The following is a 21,987-nucleotide window of genomic DNA, read 5'->3' as shown; positions in this document are numbered from 1 at the left end:
GACCCATAAAACTAAATATTCAATATTGGAATTAAAAGGAAGCCCCAGCAATATTATTTTGATAATGATGATAATGATGATAGTGATGGCTTGTTTATTAAACGTTAGATATTTTCCGGGCCACGCATGACATCTGATCTCTCTTCACACATTTGTTGTGAAATTCTTGACTGCAATATTATGTGATGTTGAGTGGAGTAAGCACAAGCCATTGTTACTTAAAATCAATCCATCAATGAACCAGTCGGCCAATTTCGAATTATGTACATATTATACACATTGGGTGTATGGATACAAGCTATAGTCAGCATGCATCCAAATAAATGAGAATATAAAAGCATGCGCAAAATGTGGCAATAATCGATAGGTTGACAATGGCAGTGTTGGCCTTGTTAGAAGATGGTCGCATTCGAAATTAACTGGTGTTCCACGACTATTATGATTTTTTCAATCAATTTAGCCTCACAAGGAGCTCTCAAATTTCCAGCTGTTGCGCGCTTGCTTGGTCGAGTGAGGCGCATTGCTTCATTTTTTCATCGTACTGATTGTTGGTTTACTTTTACTTATTAATAAATTTATGGTTGTTTGTCTCTTTTGGTCGTAGTTCCTTTTTCAATTCGGCGCAACGTTACTTTTCCCAGGGACCGATTTCACAGCGATACTGCCTTCTCAGGCAATATTCTATAACGCGAGCACGCAGGCGCATCATCATGGCGAGACGTTGTTAGAAACTGCCACAGTGGTTCTCATACGAGATGAGGCAAAACAACGTTTTCCTGAGCCTGGATGATCTTGATGGAGATTTTGACACAGTTCTCTTGGGGCCTCTCAAAGTGGTGGAGGATTGCCATCAAAAATTCCTCGTACATGGGCTCGTACATGCATCGTGATGTACGAGCCCTATAGAGGTGTATATATAGAGGTAGCGTTACAGTGGGCTACCCACGGCTTGGGACGGATCAGCAGTAGAACCCTCCTACGATCTGTCCCACCTCCCTCTGTCCACTGTCACATGGTCAGAACCCAGTGTTTACTGTCCCTGTATTCAATCAAACTTCTCTTAATTGGATGGATGAGATAATGCTGGACTTTCTAAAACCTGTGGAACATTTGATGAATGCTTTCTAAAATAGGTAGCAGGTATACTACCGTACTGCCGTACTAATCGCTTCAGCAACTCTAAACTTTACTTCCCAGCAACACAAATCCACCAAAAATATAATTCCTTCTTGGCAAAGTTTACAAAAAAAGAAGAGAAAATCTTTCCTTTTTTAGTATCCAACGCTACTATAAGCCGCCATAATGAAGTTATGGAACCCCCATTCCAACACTTTTGGCACAACGGCCAAGCGGTGGTTTACCTCCATAGCCAGAGCCCCTGGCTGCCCTTTCTAACCAGCGGGGACGTAAAGCCCCCCCACCCACCAGGGATCTCTCTTCTAAATCCCTCCGAGTCGAGCCGAGTGATGGCTGCCGTTCCTCAGGCCCCAAACTTCTCCAGTCTGGTTTATATCTCCTCCTTCACCTCCTCTCCTTTAATACAGCCGCGGGTCCCCAGAAGCCCCGCCCCGCCGAGGCGTCCACCGCCCTGCCAGTCACTGGTCGACCTACATCCACTCCCCCTCCTTCATCTGCAGCCAATATCACCTTCATTCGAGCACATACACCGCCTGTTCATGTGTGTGTGTGCTGGTGGTGGGGCTGGGGAGTCGGAGGAGTTATATACAGTATAAAATCATACACATTTAAATTCCATTCATATATTTCTATAAATGAGTGTGTGTGTGTGTGTGTGTGTGTGTGTGTGTGTGTGTGTGTGTGTGTGTGTGTGTGTGTGTGTGTGTGTGTGTGTGTGTGTGTGTGTGTGTGTGTGTGTGTGTGTGTGTGTGTGTGTGTGTGTGTGTGTGTGAGAGAGATACTGACAGACAATGACATGTCTGTCTGTGTGGCCTCACAGCTCTTAGTTGTGTGTGTTCTTTGACGAGAGATGACCGTGTGGGCGTGCGGCCTGGAAGAAGTCTTGTGTTTGGAGGGAATATGAACTAAGTTCGTTCTGCCATTTCTACAGTTCCTTTGATGTCCCTCTCAGACACGCCCGGGGGGGGGCTGTTGGTAAGCAATTGGTATTTCAGAACTGTAGTAGTAAGCAACTGGTATTTCATAACACAGGAGAACTTGTACACAATGCCTTGGCCACAATCAGGAGCAGATAGATTATGGATACAACATTATCATGTTGTATCCTGTTTTCATGCATAGAATCCAGTGTTGAATCGCAGCACAGTAGTATTGTGCTAAGGTGTGTGTGAGTGCGTGCGCGCGTTTACCGGGATGGTCTTTAGATTAGGGACAATTTCCTTCTCAAACTGGTAATAATCCGGTCGTCATAATTACCTCTCTCTCCTCAAGGCGTAAGATATTTTAATAATAAAGAAATGTCCTCCCAATGTATTTTCTTGAAATGGCTCTGGTATAAGTCTTCATGGTTCACATTTGGTTAATCTAAACAGACACTCCCTCGGTGCCTTCCTCGCTGTCTCCAACACCCACCTTTCATCTGCTCTCTCCACACACACTAAAACTCTCTCCACCCACTCTCTGCTCCGCTCACCTCTGCTCCGGAAGGCAGACCGCTCCATCTGCTGCCGCGAGCACCGCCGCCTCCACCCACACCTACAGACACTAAACCATACCTTGACATAAGCCGCTTTAATTAATGGACTGTTGACTATTGCCAGACTCTATTTATGTTGTGTATTTATACAAATAGACTCTTACTTGCATACGGATAAAGGAGAGAGATTCTGTGATGACTTGTGTCCTCCTCACACACGCCAGGGGAGGGTAGTGGTGTTTTTTTTTTCCCGTTTCCCCCTGTACAAAATCTCAACAATGCTTATTTGTCGCTGATTAACAAATAAGTATTTTGCCGCTTCTTAGTTAACAAAACAGAATTCATTAGTGGATTTGGGTGGTTGTTTGTTATGTGTAAGCAGCTGCCTCCTGCCTGGTTAATACCCAGTGCTTATCATCCCAAGTTGTCTTAAGGGGGGGGGTTGTGACTGGGTAAAACCTTGACAAAAATGATAAATGCGATTATCTTCCATAATATTGTGATTGTGTTTATTCATTGCTATTAACAGATTATCGATACAAGAGGTAGTGATTCCTCAGCCCACACATGGAAGGTTCTAGCGTGCTTATTGGCAGCGCTTGTGATTGGTTAGGGCGCTTATTGCTGAGTTGTGACCATTGATGATTTGATTTGAATGAAATGGCTGTGCAATATAATTTTAGTTATTTATACAAGTTTGTCATAAAAGAAAATTGCAATGCATTGATTGCAACTTTACTGATTAGCTAATTGCAGAAGGGATTAGATAAAAATGCAATTAACTGTGCAACCCTAATGCCATGCCACTGCTACAACTGGTGGAGGAGGTGGTGGAGGGGTCACGGTGGTGGTGGTGCTCAGTTGTGGTATTAGTGGCTCTTAATGCGATCGGGAATGGGATATGGAAATAACTCGTCGGCCAAGCAAAAAAAGACGTGATTAGAGGTTACGAATGTCATGGGAGATTCGGCCCTTCTGAGGATTATTCGATAATAGATCAGTCCCTCGAAATAAAGTGATGATCTTGAAAATGAGCTGTACTCTCAAAATGCTTGTGGTGAGGCTTCTCATCGCTGCCTGAAGGATTCATTAGTGCAACGGCCCGTTTTATGTTTGGCCGGTCTCTCTCTCTCTCGGCTGTGCGGTGCGTCAGAGATCAGTGATCTGCTAGATTGCTGTTTCGTATCTATGCTGAATTATTGAAATTGCAGTCGCTGCTTTTCAGGCGTTGTCAAGTTAAACTACTATTCTGCTTTAAGTGAACTACTGTGGCTTTTTAAAAAAAAGATTTTATTAAAGACTGGATGTATTTCTTAAGCACCTGTGGATATTTTTCACGGGTAAATAATATTTGCTGCATCTGTTTCAAGGTTCTTCCTCCAAAGCAATAACAGCATTGTTTGTACAACCTGTTTGTGTGTGTGGGGGTGCGCGTGTGTGTGGGGTGTACAGGTACCTTGCGTGTGTGTCTGAATATGTTTATGAGGTTGTCTGTGGTTGCGTGTGTGAACACACTTCTGTACTGTGTGTGTGTGTGTGTGTGTGTGTGTGTGTGTGTGTGTGTGTGTGTGTGTGTGTGTGTGTGTGTGTGTGTGTGTGTGTGTGTGTGTGTGTGTGTGTGTGTGTGTGTGTGTGTGTGTGTGTGTGTGTGTGTGAGAAAGTGAAACCCTTCTCACTTGCAGCAAAAGGACCGGTGTATTGGGTTCTTTGTACTTCCGTGGCAGTAGGGGTGCCGCATGCAGCCTTGGCCAGGGAATGTTCCCCCATGGTAAATGGTATGGCCTAACTGGCCTTGATTGGTCCACCTGAGACTAATTAGTGAGCTTACTGATAAATAACACACTGGCTCACTTGGAAATGAGACCCGATGTCCAAAATCCCGAACTATCCCTTTAAGGGGAGTCTCAATTTGTGTTGAGGAAAGAGGAAGGTAAGAGGTGGTTTGATGCAAGGCCACCACTTCGATCTATGTTAGGATTATTTAAGTTTAGTTTATGCTGGGCTATGCTAAGCTGCATATGAAGCTGAATGTTTTTTTTCTTTTTGAAACATTCATTTGTATTTTTGTAACCAATGGATTTGTTTTGTTTATTTATTTTTGGACCCTGGGTTTGAAGTAAATAAAACCCAAATACATGAGATGACCACAACGGTCTTTCACTGTGTGTGTGTGTGTGTGTGTGTGTGTTTCTGATAGTGTGTGTGTGTGTGTGTGTTTCTGATAGAGCCATCACTCAGCCCTATGGCAGTGACATCTTGTTTTTTCACCAGACCGGCAGGATGTATCTCGGGCTCGCTTGTGTTATTGCTGGTTTGAGCCAGCGGTCGTAGATCACCGTGGAAACCGCAGAGTGCACGGAACACCACTGGCGGCTGAGACGACCAGGAAGGAACCGGAGGGGGGCGGGGTCAGGGGTACCGAAGAAAGAACCAAGAATCTGATCAAATATGTAAATGAGCTGGATGACTCAGTTTGATTTGAAAATAAATAATGGCCCATCTAATGATTAGAAATATGACATCAATGTGACATCATCAATCATAATATATGATGTAGTAGCTGCTCGATTATGGAAAAAAATCATAATCATGATTATTTTGGTCAATATTGAAATCACGATTATTCAAACGATTATTTTTGAGTTTGAAAACTTGGAAATTTCCCCTTAAAAAAATAGACAAAATGGTCAAATAGAAAACAAAGTCCAGATATGAATCCAGCTGTTCTAAAAAAATATATAGTTTCAACTCGATTATATTAGTTTGGTGATCGTTTCACGATCAAAATTTGATTAATCGCCCAGCCCTATGATGTACCTTTTCAAACCTGTCAGTCCCCAAACAATTAGAAACACTGACACAAACTCTAGTGACAACGTTAAATACTCAAATAGTTTTAACACTGTTTTTACTGTTTTAACCTTTTCAACCAAGTTAAACAAACCAAGAAGTCGGAGATGTCTCCGTGTTAATAGATCCCCCCCCACCTTACTCTGTCTCTGAAGAAAAACACCACAAACTGTAAACAAATGAACAATGACTAGTCCCGAGGTCCTGTGCTGGTGTGGGGCCCGGGTTCAGCTGTGTCTTCCTCTGATGAACGGGGCCCTCGCATGGGGGCCCACGTCTGTGCTTTGCCTTTAACCAAACATAAACATGCCATCTCACTGCACCCGGCGCTGAACAAATGGAGGCACTCTGTACCAGCCAAGGCTTCACCTGCAGCTAGGCGCTTTCAAATTAAAAGCGTGTCTCGTTGTCGGGGCTCCGGAGCAAAGAGGGAGTGAATGAGAGTGTGCCGCAGTGTGGGACGAGGCACAGCAGGGTGCAAAACAGTGTGATTTACAGCCGCGCTGTCACACATGCGTGCACACACACGCACACACAGACATGCATCAACGCAGACCCAGCATGCACACACACACACACACACACACACACGAAAATCTCATGAACACACACACACATATAAGTAAGCACTCCCCAGAAGGATAGACACTGGCACATCCTCACACACACACACACACACACACACACATTTTATCTCCTCCCCTCAATCTAGAATATCCTTCAGGAGCGGGAGAAGGATTAGATCGATCCAGAGAGAGAGGGGGGAGAGGTGGAAGGGAGTGAGCTCTGTAATCCTGGTGGGCTGGGATAGAGATACAGCTACCTGGCCTTCTGAAGGCTTCACACTAACTGTGGACAGGTTTCCCCTGTTATTCTCTGGGATTTAAATACAGTATAATCACCTCCACGGGATCCAATCACGTGTCAGGAATACCAATCAGGAGACATGAGCACACGCTGGGAGAGGGCAGAGTGGCTCTGGTTGGGTTGAACTTAAAATATGAGAATGTTGACCTCTTTCACAGAGATTATCATTAACTTGCCTCCTCAGGGTGGGTCATCATGGTGTGTGTGTGTGTGTGTGTGTGTGTGTGTGTGTGTGTGTGTGTGTGTGTGTGTGTGTGTGTGTGTGTGTGTGTGTGTGTGTGTGTGTGTGTGTGTGTGTGTGTGTGTGTGTGTGTAAATAACAGTTTTGTGACGTTTGTATTGATTTGGCTGTCTTGGAGTCATTTCTGTGATTTATTCAAATGATGTGAGTGGCTGTGCCCATTCAATACAATACACAGGTAAATACTAAGTATTTGAGAATAAAATGTCCCCTCAACCATCTATTATTAACATCTATTATTATTAATTAATGAATGTATTCATTTATTTGATATATTTAAACATTTTTAATTTGAAGGTGAATAATGAGCCGGGGAAATCAAACAAACCCAAAATGACACAGACTGGACTAACTGTAATGTTGAGGTAAAGGCTGTGACCTTGTGTGTAGATGTATATAGTGTGTGTGTGTGTGTGTGTGTGTGTGTTTCAGATAAAGGCTGTGACCTTGTGTGTAGATGTATATAGTAGGGATGTCATGATACCAGAAATTTAGTAGTCGATACCAATACCAGTGAAATTCCACGATTCTCGATACCCAATTCGATACCACGGTCAAAAACAAAACAATAAATCCCATGTACTTCAACATACACTCATTTATTAAAAACATTTAAACATTACAAAAAACAGTGGCACTGGCATGTAGCCTTCAATTAAGGAATAAAAATAAGCCACTATTAACATTACAAAAAAAGAAGAGTGGCATGTAGCGTTCAAATAATAAAAAAATAAATAAAAATATGCGCTGAAAGCAGGAAGTCATGCAGCTATGCGGCTCGCGTTTACACTTGCGTGCATGGTGGGGTTTAAAACATAACTTCCAACCTAATATTAAGTAATATAACGCAGGTGAGCAAGGCAGCCACAGGAGACGCCAACATTGTTTTCAACCACTCGGTACCGGGCCATATTAATTACCAAGTTTTGAAAATAAAAAGTATTTGAAGCGAATAAGCAACGCTGTTTTTGATTTGTTTATTTGGCTTTGAACGAATAGTTTTGGATGCATGCGTCGGCTTTGCGTTGGTTTGTTACTTTGAAATTGCATACGCTCGCAACACACACACACACACACACACACACACACACACACACACACACACACACACACACACACACACACACACACACACACACACACACACACACACACACACACACACACACCGCCGCACCCACTACAACCTGCCTATCTTCAATCAAAACAACATCAAGTAAATTATGCCGAACGCAGTCGTACCATGCGTGTTTAGAAGTGCAACATTGAAACGGGTCCTGTCTAAAACAGTCGCGCGGCGCAGCGTTCCAAACGCAAAGTACTTCCAGACACGACTCTTGCTATTCTTTTTATCGACGAGTCGAGGCGGAGCCGTCGCACTCACTGCAGCTGCCATCTTCCATGTTCCCGTGTAGGTGTATATGCTGCCCACGTGACGTCCGGAGGAATTGCATCCTCGGTACCTACGGTACTAAGAAAAGCGATTACCGTCACGTTTTTTGAATTTTGGTATCGACTTGGTACCGAAGTATCGGTTCTCGTGATATCCCTAGTATATAGTTGTAGCGAACCCCAGCCGGACAATGGTGAAGCGTACAGATGTTTCAGAAGCCTTTATTTACGTTCAGCCTTCAGCCTTATTTTGAGCATAAATATTCCTTTCTTCATAGACACCGTAAGATCTACAGGACAGATAAATAACATTAATTAGCTCTTACACATATACAACTATTGCCGTGAAGATAACGTTTGCATGGCTGTACATCAACAACACATTTAAACACATTTTAAGTAATATAAAGTCATAAACCAAATGAAACACACAATACCTTGTTCCCATTCCAGCTAGGCGCTTATTAATTACTACAACTTGTTGTTGCAGCGCAACCGTGTGTAACCTAATTTCCTTCCGTAATTACATGAACTCTAACCTTTCTAACCTTTCCCGTGCGATCTCCTTCATGTCAAGTTACCGTCAATTCAAACTTCCTGCGTCAAAATAAAAGACCCATGACGGCAAAATACACTATCAAAATAAAAGCATGGAGGAAGTGGTTATTTTTAACAGACCTTCATCAGAATCATTTACACTCCCACCAATCATGAGTACATAATGGAACAGTATACAGTTTACATTAAACACGAATGATTTCTAACCAAAAAATGACCTTACTTATGAAAGTGCAAAACAAATTATGCAAAGAGAGAACAAGTTTAATTAGTCTCCACTAGCAGGACTAGCTTTTGGACAGGGCGCTCGACTTCAGACATTTTGTGGAGACGCTCTCCTTTCTTGCCGAGGTTCCTATCACCGAGGCAGACCTTAACTCTCCTTACTAGTCCGTCTTTGTCAGTAGTAGTTTCTGAAACTCTACCCAATCTCCACTCGTTCCTGTGTGCATCCTCTCCTTTAATCATTACGATATCTCCAACTTGAAGATTTCTCTTCGGTGCATGCCAACGTTGTCTGAGAGAGATGTTGGCCAGGTATTCCTTTCGCCATCGACTCCAAAACGGTTCTGCCAGGTATTGAACATGTCGCTACCTTTTCTTGCCATACATGTCCTCTCTGACAAACTCGCCTGGAGGTGGTAAGGCCCTGACAGTTTTCATAGTCAGAAGATGATTAGGTGTGAGTGGCTCAAGACTATGAGGATCACTGAGGTTGTCAACAGTCAGTGGTCGACTGTTGACGATTGCCATAGCTTCATAGAGAAAAGACCGCAGTGAAGCATCATTTAGCCTTCCAGCGGAAAGAGCAAGCGTGGACCTTAGAACGCCTCTCACCGTCCTAATCTGTCTCTCCCAAACACCTCCGACATGGCTTGAATAAGGTGCATTCATGCAAAAGTCGCATTGTTTTTCAACAAGGAATACAGCCAGCCGGTCTGCATCAACTTCCTTTAGAGCTTCCTTAAGTTCGTTTTTGGCTCCAACGAAGTTGCTTCCTTGATTGGACTTGATCTGACAAACAGCACCACGTATAGCAATAAAGCATCGAAGGCCATTGATGAGGGCGTCTGTGGACATGCCATCCAGCATCTCAATATGAATGGCACGGGAGCTAAAGCAAGTGAAGAGTAGACCATACCTCTTGTTCTCCTTTCTTCCTTGCTTCGAGAGGAATGGACCAAAGCAGTCCATTCCACAGAAGGTGAAGGGGGGTGATGGTTCCACGCGTTCGGGGGGTAGATCAGCCATCCTTTGCTCTTCCGTTGGTTTCCGGTGCCGTCTACAGGTGACGCATTGACGAATGTAGGATGCTACTGCCCTGTTGATTCCTGGAATCCAGTAGCCGTGGGACCTGATCTCATTGAGAGTGAGGCCTTTACCTTGATGTTTGATTCTTTCATGGTGATAAGCAATGATCATTTTTGTAATGTGATGATCTTTGGGAATGATTGCAGGGTGCTTGATGGAGTTGGGAAGAGAGGAGTTGCACAGCCTTCCTCCCACCCTGAAGACACATCTTTATCAAGAAAGGCATCAAGAGAGTGTAGTGGATTGTGAGAGGGTAGGGGGACCCCTTTGCTCAGCAGTTTCAACTCTCCTTGGTACACGTTTTTCTGCAGGTCTTTGATTATGCAATGTTCTGCATCTTCTCGTTCTGTTACAGTGGTGAGGTTGTTTGATCTGTTCTTGCTGATGCGCCTTAAAATGCATGCAACAGCTTGAGTAGCCAGTGACCAAGATGAGAACTTAGATAAACGATCAACAAGGCTTGCTTGCTCTGTAGTTCTTGTGTTAAGTGCCAAAGCACTTCTGACCTTTGGGTCTCCAATTATTAACTCTGGAATTTCATCTGCTGGCGGCTTCATTTCCTTGTGCCACAAGAACTTGGGTCCAGTGAGCCAGGTGGATGACAAAAACTCGCTGGGAGTCAAGCTCCTGGAAGCATGGTCAGCAGGATTCTCATCGGTTGGAACATATCTCCATTGTTGAGGGGCTGAGCTAAGGTGAATCTTCTGAACACGGTTAGCCACAAAGGTGTGGAATCGTCGTGCTTCGTTTTTTATGTATCCCAAGACCACCTTAGAGTCGGTCCAGAAGACCTCCTCAGTGTCAGCTGATCCAAATTCCTCCTTGAGCATGTTGCTCATCTTCACAGAGACAACTGCAGCCGTCAGTTCCAATCTTGGAACAGTTGTAACTTTTGATGGAGAGACACGTGATTTTCCTACAACTAAGGCACAGTGAACGTCTCCCTCCTCATTTTGAAGTCTCAAGTATGAACACTGACCATAACCCTTCAAGCTAGCATCTGAGAAATGATGCAGCTGTGTCTTCAAAACCTTCCCAAATCCAGCTGGTGAGTAAGTGCGGGGTATAGTGACATTATCCAACTGAGCTAGATCATCTCTCCATTTTGGACGGAGCTCGTCAGGGAGAGGATCGTCCCAGCCTGTGCCTCGCCTACACATCTCCTGAAGAATGATCTTCGCTTTGAGCAGAACTGGCGCCACAAACCCAAGAGGATCATACAAGGAGGCAACTGTAGAAAGAATGCCACGACGTGTTGCCGGCTGATCCTTGAGGCTGACACTGAGACGAAAATGGTCAGACTCCACATCCCATTGAATCCCCAGGGCTCTCTCAAGTGGCAGTTCATTGAACGAGAGGTCCATATTCGTCACATTGATTGCTCTTTCAGAGGGTGGTATACTTTCTAGGACTTTTCTCTCATTTGACACAAATTTGTGTAGTCAGAGACCACCCATGGCACAGAGTTCACAAGCTTCTCTGGCAAGCTGAACAGCTTCTTCGGTGCTGCCAGCACTGGTGAGGCCATCATCAACATAGAAATCCCTCATGATAAACTGTGAGCCTTTAGGGTAGAGGTCGCCATTCTCCTTAGCTAGATGCTTCATCCCGAAGTTTGCACATCCAGGGGAGGAGGCTGCACCGAATAGATGCACCTTCATACGGAACTCACTGGGTGGTGAGTTCAAGTCTCCTTGCTTCCAAGGAGGTTATGGACAAGCTTCTGGTTTTCCTCGCAGTCGTTTAATATGTCGAGACCCTTGACATGAGGCATGGCATCTTGACAGGCATTTAGAAAATCAGAGAAGTTTCTGAGTCCCTCGGCATCTTTAGGTTGTATCCTAGGCCAATTGGTGAGCTTCTCTCTGAATGCTCTCTGAATGGCAAAGGGCTGGCCGAAGCGACGAGTGAGCTTGTTCCAGGCATCCTGGTAGGCTTCATCATCGTTTCGGAAAAAGGTGCCATCTAGCGCCTGGCGTGCTGGGCCGCCAACATACTTCTTCAGATAATAGTTTTTCAGCTGGAGTGATAGTTCTTTGGTCAATGAGCGAGGAAAATGATGCTTTCCATTCAGTGAATCGTATTGGATCACCATTGAAGACGAATGGCTCTGGAACAGGGAGCCTATTCAAGGCTATGCTGTCTTGAAAGACCTGAGCCAGTGAGGAAATGTCTTTATGAGAGGGTGTTGCAACATGGGATGGCGAGACGGCAGTTACAGGCACGTTCTTTGCGTCCTTATCCTTTTCAGTGTTGATGCAGTCAGCAGCTTTATGTTCTGTCTCCTTATTATACACATTCAGCTTGGCCTTAGCTGCTCGCACTTCCTTCTCTGCCTGCAATCGCTCCAACTCATGCCTTTGTGCCTCTAGAGCTATCCTCTGTTGTTCCTCTAACTCTCGAATCACTTTCCTTTGTCTCTCTTCGGCTACCATCATCTCATAATTGGTTTCCTTCACTGCAAGTTCTGCTGCTGCATCCGCACACTTGGCCGCCATAGACGAAGTCATGGAGTAATGGTCAGACTTGCTGTGACTTGTCAAGGACTCGGCGGATCCATAGACAGACTTTGCATAGTCACGGTGGAGGAGTTCATGAAGGTGATGTCTTTCTTGCTCCTCATTAAACTCAACTTCATCATCTATTGTTCTGTTGTGGGCAATGCTAATGATTTCTGTGGTGACTGATTCACAAGTATCGACTCGTCGTCTGACATCAGTGGAAGGTGTGGCAAGATCTTGAATTTCAAAATACATCTTCATTATGTCTTCCTTGCTTTTCATAAGTTCTTTCACGAGAGACCAGAGGTCACCCTCTGACATGTAAGACTTCAGTTGATCTCTTGCTTTGCGTATTTTGAGTTTCCATTGCTCGTACATGGAGAGCAGCCTTTTTTCCATTTTCTTGGCCTCCTCCACTTGTAGTACACGCATCTTCTCTGTAGGGTTCCGTGCACGTTCGGAGCGTCTGGGACCTTCAGGTGGGTCATCCAGTTTACCTTGGTGGCTCTGACCTACTTGTACCACTTCAGTCGTTTCCTTCAGGCATGGTGCGTCTGCCACTGAGTGGAGCTCTGGCTGCAAATATTGAACTTCATGCTGAGAACCAGCCATCTGCTCCTCTGTGTCACTGACATAACCTGACTTTGACATTATCAACTCCAAACTCAGAATTATTAAGCCAGATGAAAACCCCTAAGCAGATACGATCAAACTCTCAAGCAGTTTAAACATAGAATATCTGAAAATCAGCACAAAAAATAACTAGCAGTTACATTTATGTGCATACACTCAAATAACTGTAAATGTTCAGGTAAATACCATGATAAGCACAATTTTCAGATAGCATGAAATGCAGAGATCTTTTTTTTTTTTTTAATGTCCTTAATTATAAAGAGGCCACATGAATGTGTCAGTCTGTATAAACGTATACATTTCCTCCTTGGCAGTACCATAGACCATATAATATAGGGTAATACTCAGTTCTGCGTCGATGAATGTGACCATACTTGACCAATGCACTGAATCCACGAGACCGCTGCCTGGATTGCCGTAGTGGATCATGCGTTGACATGCAGGAACATGTGCTGCTAGATGACTCCATGTGAACAGCATGGGGCGATGTAGTAGCAGCAGCAGCAGCAGGCATGCAGTGAAGACCCTCCGTCGTGACCCGTCATGGCGGCAACAAATCGCCTAGCTGGAATGGGAACAAGCTCTTACTGTAGCGAACCCCAGCCGGACAATGGTGAAGCGTACAGATGTTTCAGAAGCCTTTATTTACGTTCAGCCTTCAGCCTTATTTTGGGCATAAATATTCCTTTCTTCATAGACACCGTAAGAGCTACAGGACAGATAAATAACATTAATTAGCTCTTACACATATACAACTATTGCCGTGAAGATAACGTTTGCATGGCTGTACATCAACAACACATTTAAACACATTTTAAGTAATATAAAGTCATAAACCAAATGAAACACACAATACCTTGTTCCCATTCCAGCTAGGCGCTTATTAATTACTACAACTTGTTGTTGCAGCGCAACCGTGTGTAACCTAATTTCCTTCCGTAATTACATGAACTCTAACCTTTCTAACCTTTCCCGTGCGATCTCCTTCATGTCAAGTTACCGTCAATTCATACTTCCTGCGTCAAAATAAAAGACCCATGACGGCAAAATACACTATCAAAATAAAAGCATGGAGGAAGTGGTTATTTTTAACAGACCTTCATCAGAATCATTTACAATAGTGACCGTGTGCCTGTGTGTCCCAGGGTCCAGGGGCGAGGCCCTCCAGTCCGGGACCCTCCCCCGCTTCCTGCAGGAGCCCGACGATGCCTACATCATCAAGAGCAACCCCATCAAGCTGCGCTGCCGGGCCCAGCCCGCGCTGCAGATCTTCTTCAAGTGCAACGGGGAATGGGTCCATCAGAGCCAGCACCTGGCCCAGGAGCACACCGACCTGGGCACCGGTACGGAGCCACACACACACACACACACACACACACACACACACACACACACACACACACACACACACACACACACACACACACACTGCACACTAGGGCTGAACGATTTTGGAAAATAATCTAATTGCGATTTTTTCCCCTCAATATTGCGATTGCGATTTAATATGCAATTATTTTTTCAAGGTCCTCTTCTCATGTATTTTTCAACGAACACAAGCAATAAATCTATCTGTTTCATAATAAACAATATCAGATTTATTTAAAGCGCAGATTACAACAATAAAGCAAACAAATCTGTGGCTTTACCTCTTCAACATGTCTAACTTTTCACGTTTCATGAAACATGATATGTAAACGTGGACTGCACTTCTTAAACACTGTATGAACTTAACAGGACAGTCTATAAATTAATTAATAAAATATACAGTCAGATATAAATATAAAAAAAATAAAGCTTACTGATCTCCAGTCAGTAACATCACACATACTAAAGTGCAGGAAAAGTAAGGAGAACAAATATCTGCTTTAACCAATTGGACATTTTTTAGGTAAATCAAACTCCCAATGAACACAAAATAAACTAGTGAATGTTCTTATTAAAAGAAGGGAAAAAAACTTTTTGAACACTAATGGAAATATGATATTCACTCAGTAACAGCAGCACACAACATACTAAAGTGCAAAATGAGTATGGCACTGTCAGCCAGAAACATTCTTCTGTGTAGTTCTCAGGAGCTCACAGATTTTTTGCTAGGAAAACCAGCATGTCAACTTTCGCTGGTTTTAAACACGAGCGAGTGCAAGTCACTATATTCCCTCCAGCGCTGAAAAGACGCTCTGAAGGAGCACTTGTCGCAGGGACACAGAGATACTTGCGGCCCCTCTCTCAGGGTGGCTGCAATGTTTTCCCCCTTGTGGTCGTTCGGGAAGTAGGATGCTTGAAGGCAGCGAGCTTTGAGATTTAAGTCTTCGTCAATGTAGTGCACCGTTAGACTCTGGTATGGCTCCGACGTACGGCTCGACCACAGATCAGCTGTTGTTGCAAAAAACTCCACTGTTTTCACCTCCGCTGCAACTCTGTCTGCATTTTTTGTATAGCTCAGGTATGGCAACCTGGCTAAAATGTGTGTGTGAGGGCATTCTGTACCGCTTATCCATTGTGTTTACCAAAGCCGTAAACCCAGGATTGGTCACTACACTAATGGGCATCATGTCTTTCACTATAAACTCCGTTATTGCCTGAGTTATTTCCGCGTGCCGTTTCGAATTCTGTTCATAAGGAGTAATACCTTCAAACAGTTTGGTCAGTGATCCCTGTCGGCTGGTACTTTGCTTACTTGAAGTTGTAGCACTGGTCGTTGGCATTCTAGCCATGCAACTATCGTACATGGCTTTGTGGGTTTTGATAGTGTTGATAGAGGTTCGTAGTGTTACCTCATGAGGTAGCAACAGTAGCGAGGCACGTTCTGCACAATACCTGACGTTGCGCAGTATCGTCTTTTTTATAGCCAAAATAATTCCACACAACTGATGTGCCCAACTGATTTGTCGCTTGACTTGTCGCTTCACTCTTGTCTTTTGTCTTGTAGTGTTCTAGTCGCCCACACCGCACCGCGGCTACCGCGGGTGTGTGTTTTTCCACATTTGAATATAAATTTTCACCTTCGAATGTCTGTTTTTAAAAATTATTCAAATATATATTAAAATTTAGAATATTTGTTGACAGCCCTAACACACACACACACACACACACTCAATCACAGACACAACCTCCAACTTCAACTCAACCCTACACATATACAGTACATACACAATTCTAGTACGTGCCTACACACACACACATACACATAACCTCTAGCTTCAACTCAATCTCGCTTGTCGAATTGCTCTCAGCTTCACATGAGGGTTAGAAGGTGTGAAGATGATCCTCGGTGGGCAGGAATCACAGCTTAAGGGATGGATTCTGCAAAAGGAGCCTTTTGACTACGCCTCAGGCTACACCCAACTGCTGCCCTCCACCCTTACAGTATATATCTGCCTGGCTGCGTGAGCTCATGAGTCACGTTCAATACAGTGGTAATAGGAGCACAGTAGCCCCCTGGCCATAAAAGGCTTTTATTGTTCGATTGTTCGAACCTGGCCATAAAAGGCTTTTATTGTTCGATTGTTCGATACTGCTTGTTTTAGCGCCTGAGAGATGATGCCGGTTGGCTGGCTGGTGTGTGATGCAACCTGACCGCTGAACGCGACTGCGGGTTTGATCCCGGCTTCATGTGGCTCCAGGTCCACAATGAAAGAATTGAACAGGATTGACCCGATCTTGATCAAGATTGGATTTTAAGCGAGCAGAGAGATCATGATGACAACCGTGGAGTTAAACACATTGGCTTGACGACCAGGAGAACGACCGGCAAAATCACACATTCGCCATTAAATTGGTGGAAAGAATCCAAACTTTCGCTCCAATTTGCGATAAACGCAGCAATCCTGAATTGGATAGAATCGCATAGGGAATACGTGAAGGGTCACACGACAAAACATATGGCCTCAAAATACCGTTCCTAATTGTGTATGTGACAGCGTGACAAACGGCCCTGATGGCAATCTCCTGTTAGCAGCCGAGACCCGGTCGCTACGTCTTCACTGGTCCTTTATAGAGCCGCTCCCATCTGTCTCCTTATCACCTGTCACCATCGCTTGCTCACTCTCTACTTCTGTCTCTCTCTCTCTCGCTCTCTCTTTCTCATTCTCGCCATCACCCTCATTCTTGCCCTCTCTCTCTCGCGTGCCCTCTCTATCGCTCCCTCACCCTCCTCTGGGACAAATGGGGCAAATGGGGAGAGAGAGAGGGAGAGAGAGAGAGAGAGAGAGAGAGAGAGAGAGAGAGAGAGAGGAATTGGAAATATAGTCACACCTGTGCTAGTAGCTCTGAACTTTTGTCAGGGCCAGGGGTCCAGGGAAGAGATGGATCTCAATGCTGCTCCCCCCCTACACACACACACACACACACACTGCCGCCAGACACTGAGAGCTGGATCTTTATTCTGGACTAGCTTGCCAGACTGAAAATAAGAAAGAAGTTGAAGTGCCAAAATCTTTTTTATTATAATTTTTTTATCCTACTTTCTGATCCCATCTGCAGCTACCATAGGATATGTGTGTAGATAGTCACCAGCCTCATATTTATTTTATTTAATTAAAACTCTCTAAAGGTATTTTTAAGAGCTCCTGCATTATAATCTAACTGTTTCCATAAAGGGTAACACTTGACAAAGTACTGTAAAACATACAAACTATTTACAAAATGATATTTGATCATGTTTCCCCAACATCTAATGCAAAAAAGTAAAATAACTATCATGAATAAATGGAGGATTATTTATGGATCCAATAGAATACTACAAAAGGCATAATTTATGTCCTGATATGTTATTAAATAAACATGATAGTACATGAATCCTGAAGTCATTGCCAATTCCATATTCATTGCTTGATTATACTGGCTACCTTAGTCCATTATAATGTAATGAACATGTAATATTCAAAAGTCTGGATGCTTGGTTAATATCCACCTCTGCATTGTTATCGTTGTCCACACATATTCTTGTTAACCTTCAACCTGGAAATATTACAATGTTCACTGAGTAAGAGGGAAACAGGCCTGATGGCTGCATTAATCATGAAGTTAGCCTTAAACGGTTGGGATTGGTTTTGTATCGAAACTATTTGTGTGCATACAGAATTGTATTCTATATATTCAAACACAGGGTCAACTTAATGACTAATGAAAAAAATAAAATGCACAAAACAATATAAGTACATATAAATAAATCAATAATTGATAATATAAAGTCCAGGAAATAGTTCCTAATCATAAGGGTTTATAAAGAAAAATGACTGGGAGGGTGTGAATACTTCAAGAATAATAATATACTAGAATATACTATAGTTCCTCTATGTAGAACCATGGCCTGCTTAAGACCCTGTTATTAGTGTTTTTACCTGATCACAAATCCAGCTATACAGTTATTTATAGTTCTAATACTGATGGTCAAACACATAGATACAGAGAGTGCTGTCACAGCCCATCCCTAACATGTATTTGTTCATGTATCATCCTCATTCATTCATTCATTATTCGTATCCTGTGTTATTATGAAACAATACCTTGTAAGGATGGAGAAAGATATCCATGCTTCCTCTATAAGTCTATGGACAAGTAACACGTTCATCCACAAGTCCACACACCTCTTTTAATGAGCCTGTGCGGTGTGGTTAGGATGAGTAGTGGCCATCCTCTCATTCATGCTATTGATTCATTCACCTCCACCATATTACTCCCAAGACGTTGGATTAGGAGGAGACGGGAGCTTCAAAGCCATAGCAGCTGGATATTCCTCCATTACCCAGAAGGCGGGTGGCCGACACCTCATCAAACAGCTAATCTGTGAAACAGCTAAAATGACTGTAGTGTCAAAATACCGTTGATGATGGAATTTCAATTAATTAAATTATTTCACCACTGGTTTAGTCAAACATTAAATTTTCAGATTTTAGATTTGAATCCTATGGTTGTGATGCAACAGTTTGGTAATTTCGCGGCAGATAAGAAAACAAATGGAACAAATAAAAGCACTGATTGATGCTCAGTCAATGTTTGCCACCAGGCCAGAATATGTGTCTTAAACCAGAGATACGTTGCTTTCCAACATACATTTGGGTCCTAACACGCTTGGCAATCACTCAGCCTAGTTAGAAAAGCATTTGTTCAGATATAGCCCCCTGTTGTGTTTTCCGTCCCACTCTAACCTTGCTAAGCTCTGTTTGGCTCTGTTTGTTTTCACCAGAGCAAGCCGACCAAATCCTGTTGAGCAAACGTTCTGTTTTCTCTTCTGCTTAATGTACTGGTTGCCATGTTTTAGTACAACCCCCTTATGCGGCTGCTTTGCATCATGGCTGCCAGGCTTTGCTTGCCGGACATGCTGTGGGATTTGCTACATGATGTTGTCGCAAAACTTGTATTTGCTCCTAGTTTGGCTCACGTTGCTGCCCAGGAGCTCTATACAAGCCACAGTGAACTGAAGTAGAAATAAAACAAAGAACAGAACATATTGTGTGGGCAGGGTTCCTGCTGTGTCATGGCTCTGCTGCGTATGCTATAGTATAGCAAACACCTATATAGCGTATGCTATATAGGTGTTTGTGTGGTAACGGTGAGTCAAAGCCAGCGAGTGTCCTTTGAATCATTCTGTGAGTTACCACCAGGGCATTCCCTGCTCACGCTCAACACACACAAAACATGCTTTGTATTGATGAATAATTCATCATTATTTGCGTAGAGAATGAGTTTGCGCTGGAAAACGCAGCTGCAATTATTGTCTGTGTGCGTCCAGACAATGTATTGACGGTTGTTGCCGCGGTTATGCCTGTGTCGTTGATCTTGCTGTCGTTTCTCAGCCCAGGGGGCACTGAGGATGGATTCTAGGATCAACATTGTTAGCCATGAAAAATGATCCAATGAATGAATGCTCAAACATCTCCTTGTTATTAATATACATAAATAATGCCCTATATAGTGTAGTGTCCCAACAGATATATAAATATAATTATATAAGTAATATATAAGTTTAATCGTGCCATTATCTCACAACAAGCCTTCTCAACTTGGGTCATACTGTTATATGAGTCAAACCGCTCCTATAGTAATAATGTGAATAAAGTTATGTTATGACCTTGTTAATAATATTGTTTTGTCATATTGTGAATTGAGTTATGATAAGTTATGACATTTTGAGTTAATTGTGTTGAGTAGTATTGTAAATAAAGTTATAAGTTATGACTTTATGAAGTGAGATTGTTGAGCCGTATTGTGGATAAAGTTATGTTAATTTGTGAAATCATTGAGTTTGATTGTTGAGTCATATTGTGAATAATGTTATGATAAGATAGGACGTTATGGAGTTATATTTTGGAGTTATTTAGGAATACTGTGCATAATGTTATAAGTTAGGACGATATGGAGTTATATTATGGAGTTATTGAGGCATATTGTGAATAATGTTCTGATAAGTTAGGACCTTATGGAGTATTATTGAGTCATATTGTGAACGTATACAAATAAATTATAGTAATATTCTTCAATTCGTCAATATTGTGACTTATATTGTTGAGTCAAGTTGTGTTTAGTGAAATGATTCATGTTTCGTGTTTAAAACATTCTCCGGTGGCTTTCTCCCTCACCCTCAAGCAGTAATTTGAATGAGGGGTAAAAAAAACACTTGCGTCACACACTCACCAACCAATCGCACGCAACATCTAGGTGCGAAAGGGAGGGAAATCATTTTCAAGTTTCTTACGGTTTGCAGCGCCGGCCGGCTCAGTGTAGCATACAGTGTATCCTAAGCCAATTCAACCCACAAATTAATCATGGAAGCGGACAAACTGCTGGTTCCTAATGGTGGTTGCTGGTTCTCTGAACTAATAAGGGATCAGTGATCTGGCAGTTTTTTGGATATCGAGAGGACGTGGAGCAAAACACGGCAATATGCAAAGTGTGCAAAAAAACTCATCACGAAAGGCAGCAGCACTGCAAATATGTTCCATCACCTCAAAACTCACCCGGTACAGTATGAAGAGTCTCTTAAACTCTGAACATCAAGCACACCAGCTAAAACCCCTCCACCAGCTAAACAAATGACCATAGCTGCCTCCTTCTCCAAAGCCACCCCATATGAGAAAACGCGTCAGATATGGAGCGATATCACAGACGCTACCACTAACTTCATCACCCAAGACATAATGCCAATAAGTATAGTAGAAAAACCAGGCTTCCGAAAATTAATAAAAACACTCGATCCCAAATATGAGTTGCCTGGCCGCAGGCATTTTACAGAGAAGGCAATACCGCAATTATACACCTCCTAGAGAGAAAAGCTGGCCCGTCATCTGCAAGATGCGAAATATTTCTCTTCCACTACCGACTTATGGTCCAGTAGAACAACGGGTTTTTTCAGTATCTGAGTTTTACTGTCCATTTCATTGACAACTGGGAGTTACAAAGTGTGTGCCTTCAGAGAAGCTTTTTATTCATCTACTGTATCAACGATCTCCATATGTACAGGACCTTGTATCAAGCCGGGATTTACAAACCATTTAAAAAAAAGCGCTGTTTCACACACGGCGACGCTAGGGAATGGAACAGTGGCGTTAAGCTTAGCGGAGCGGCACGCCGACGCACTTCACACACACACACAGATCCCTTCCGGTTCCGATATGAGGTAGCAGGTGCATGTGAAGCTCACCGCGTCCCCGCTGGAAAATGAAATACTAATTCAACAGGTCAAAGTTACTGATTTGATTTAGCCTACTATCTCAGAAAAGTTTGGGCACTTTTCGTCAACCTCATGCATCCTGAAAAATCTGGCGCCACGAAAAGACCCAGAAAAATACTTTCTTCGAGTGAGACGGAAGAGAGCCATCCTTCCAAACAAACCAACATCGTCATGTCGAGCTTCGGGAAAGAGATCAGTGGCCGGCTAACAAATATTGAAACTCAATTAGCCAAGCTCGACAAACTGGAGGTAATAAAAAACTTACTCGCCGAAATCTCAGCCTTGAAAGCTTCTGTTGACTTCGCAAACAATCAAAGCGCGGACCTGCGAACGAAAAACAAAGTGC

General features: G+C 43.2%; 1 protein-coding gene across 1 annotated transcript in view; it reads left to right on the top strand.

Moving 5' to 3' along the window:
• The window catches only part of LOC311367331 (netrin receptor UNC5D-like), a gene marked incomplete at both ends in the record, with an annotated part of 166,265 nt that overhangs the window by 63,252 nt on the left and 81,026 nt on the right, over positions 1-21,987 (top strand). Inside the window, one exon of the mRNA XM_084486158.1 lies at positions 14,113-14,310. Coding sequence (XP_084342284.1) covers positions 14,113-14,310 — 198 coding nt within the window. The remainder of the gene's footprint in view (positions 1-14,112; positions 14,311-21,987) is intronic.

The sequence above is a fragment of the Micromesistius poutassou genome (genome assembly GCF_964030765.1).
Source record: "Micromesistius poutassou genome assembly, chromosome: 22".
Lineage (NCBI taxonomy): Eukaryota > Metazoa > Chordata > Actinopteri > Gadiformes > Gadidae > Micromesistius > Micromesistius poutassou.
The sequence above is the reverse complement of the archived record's forward strand: the minus strand, read 5'-3'. Positions and strand labels throughout refer to the sequence as shown.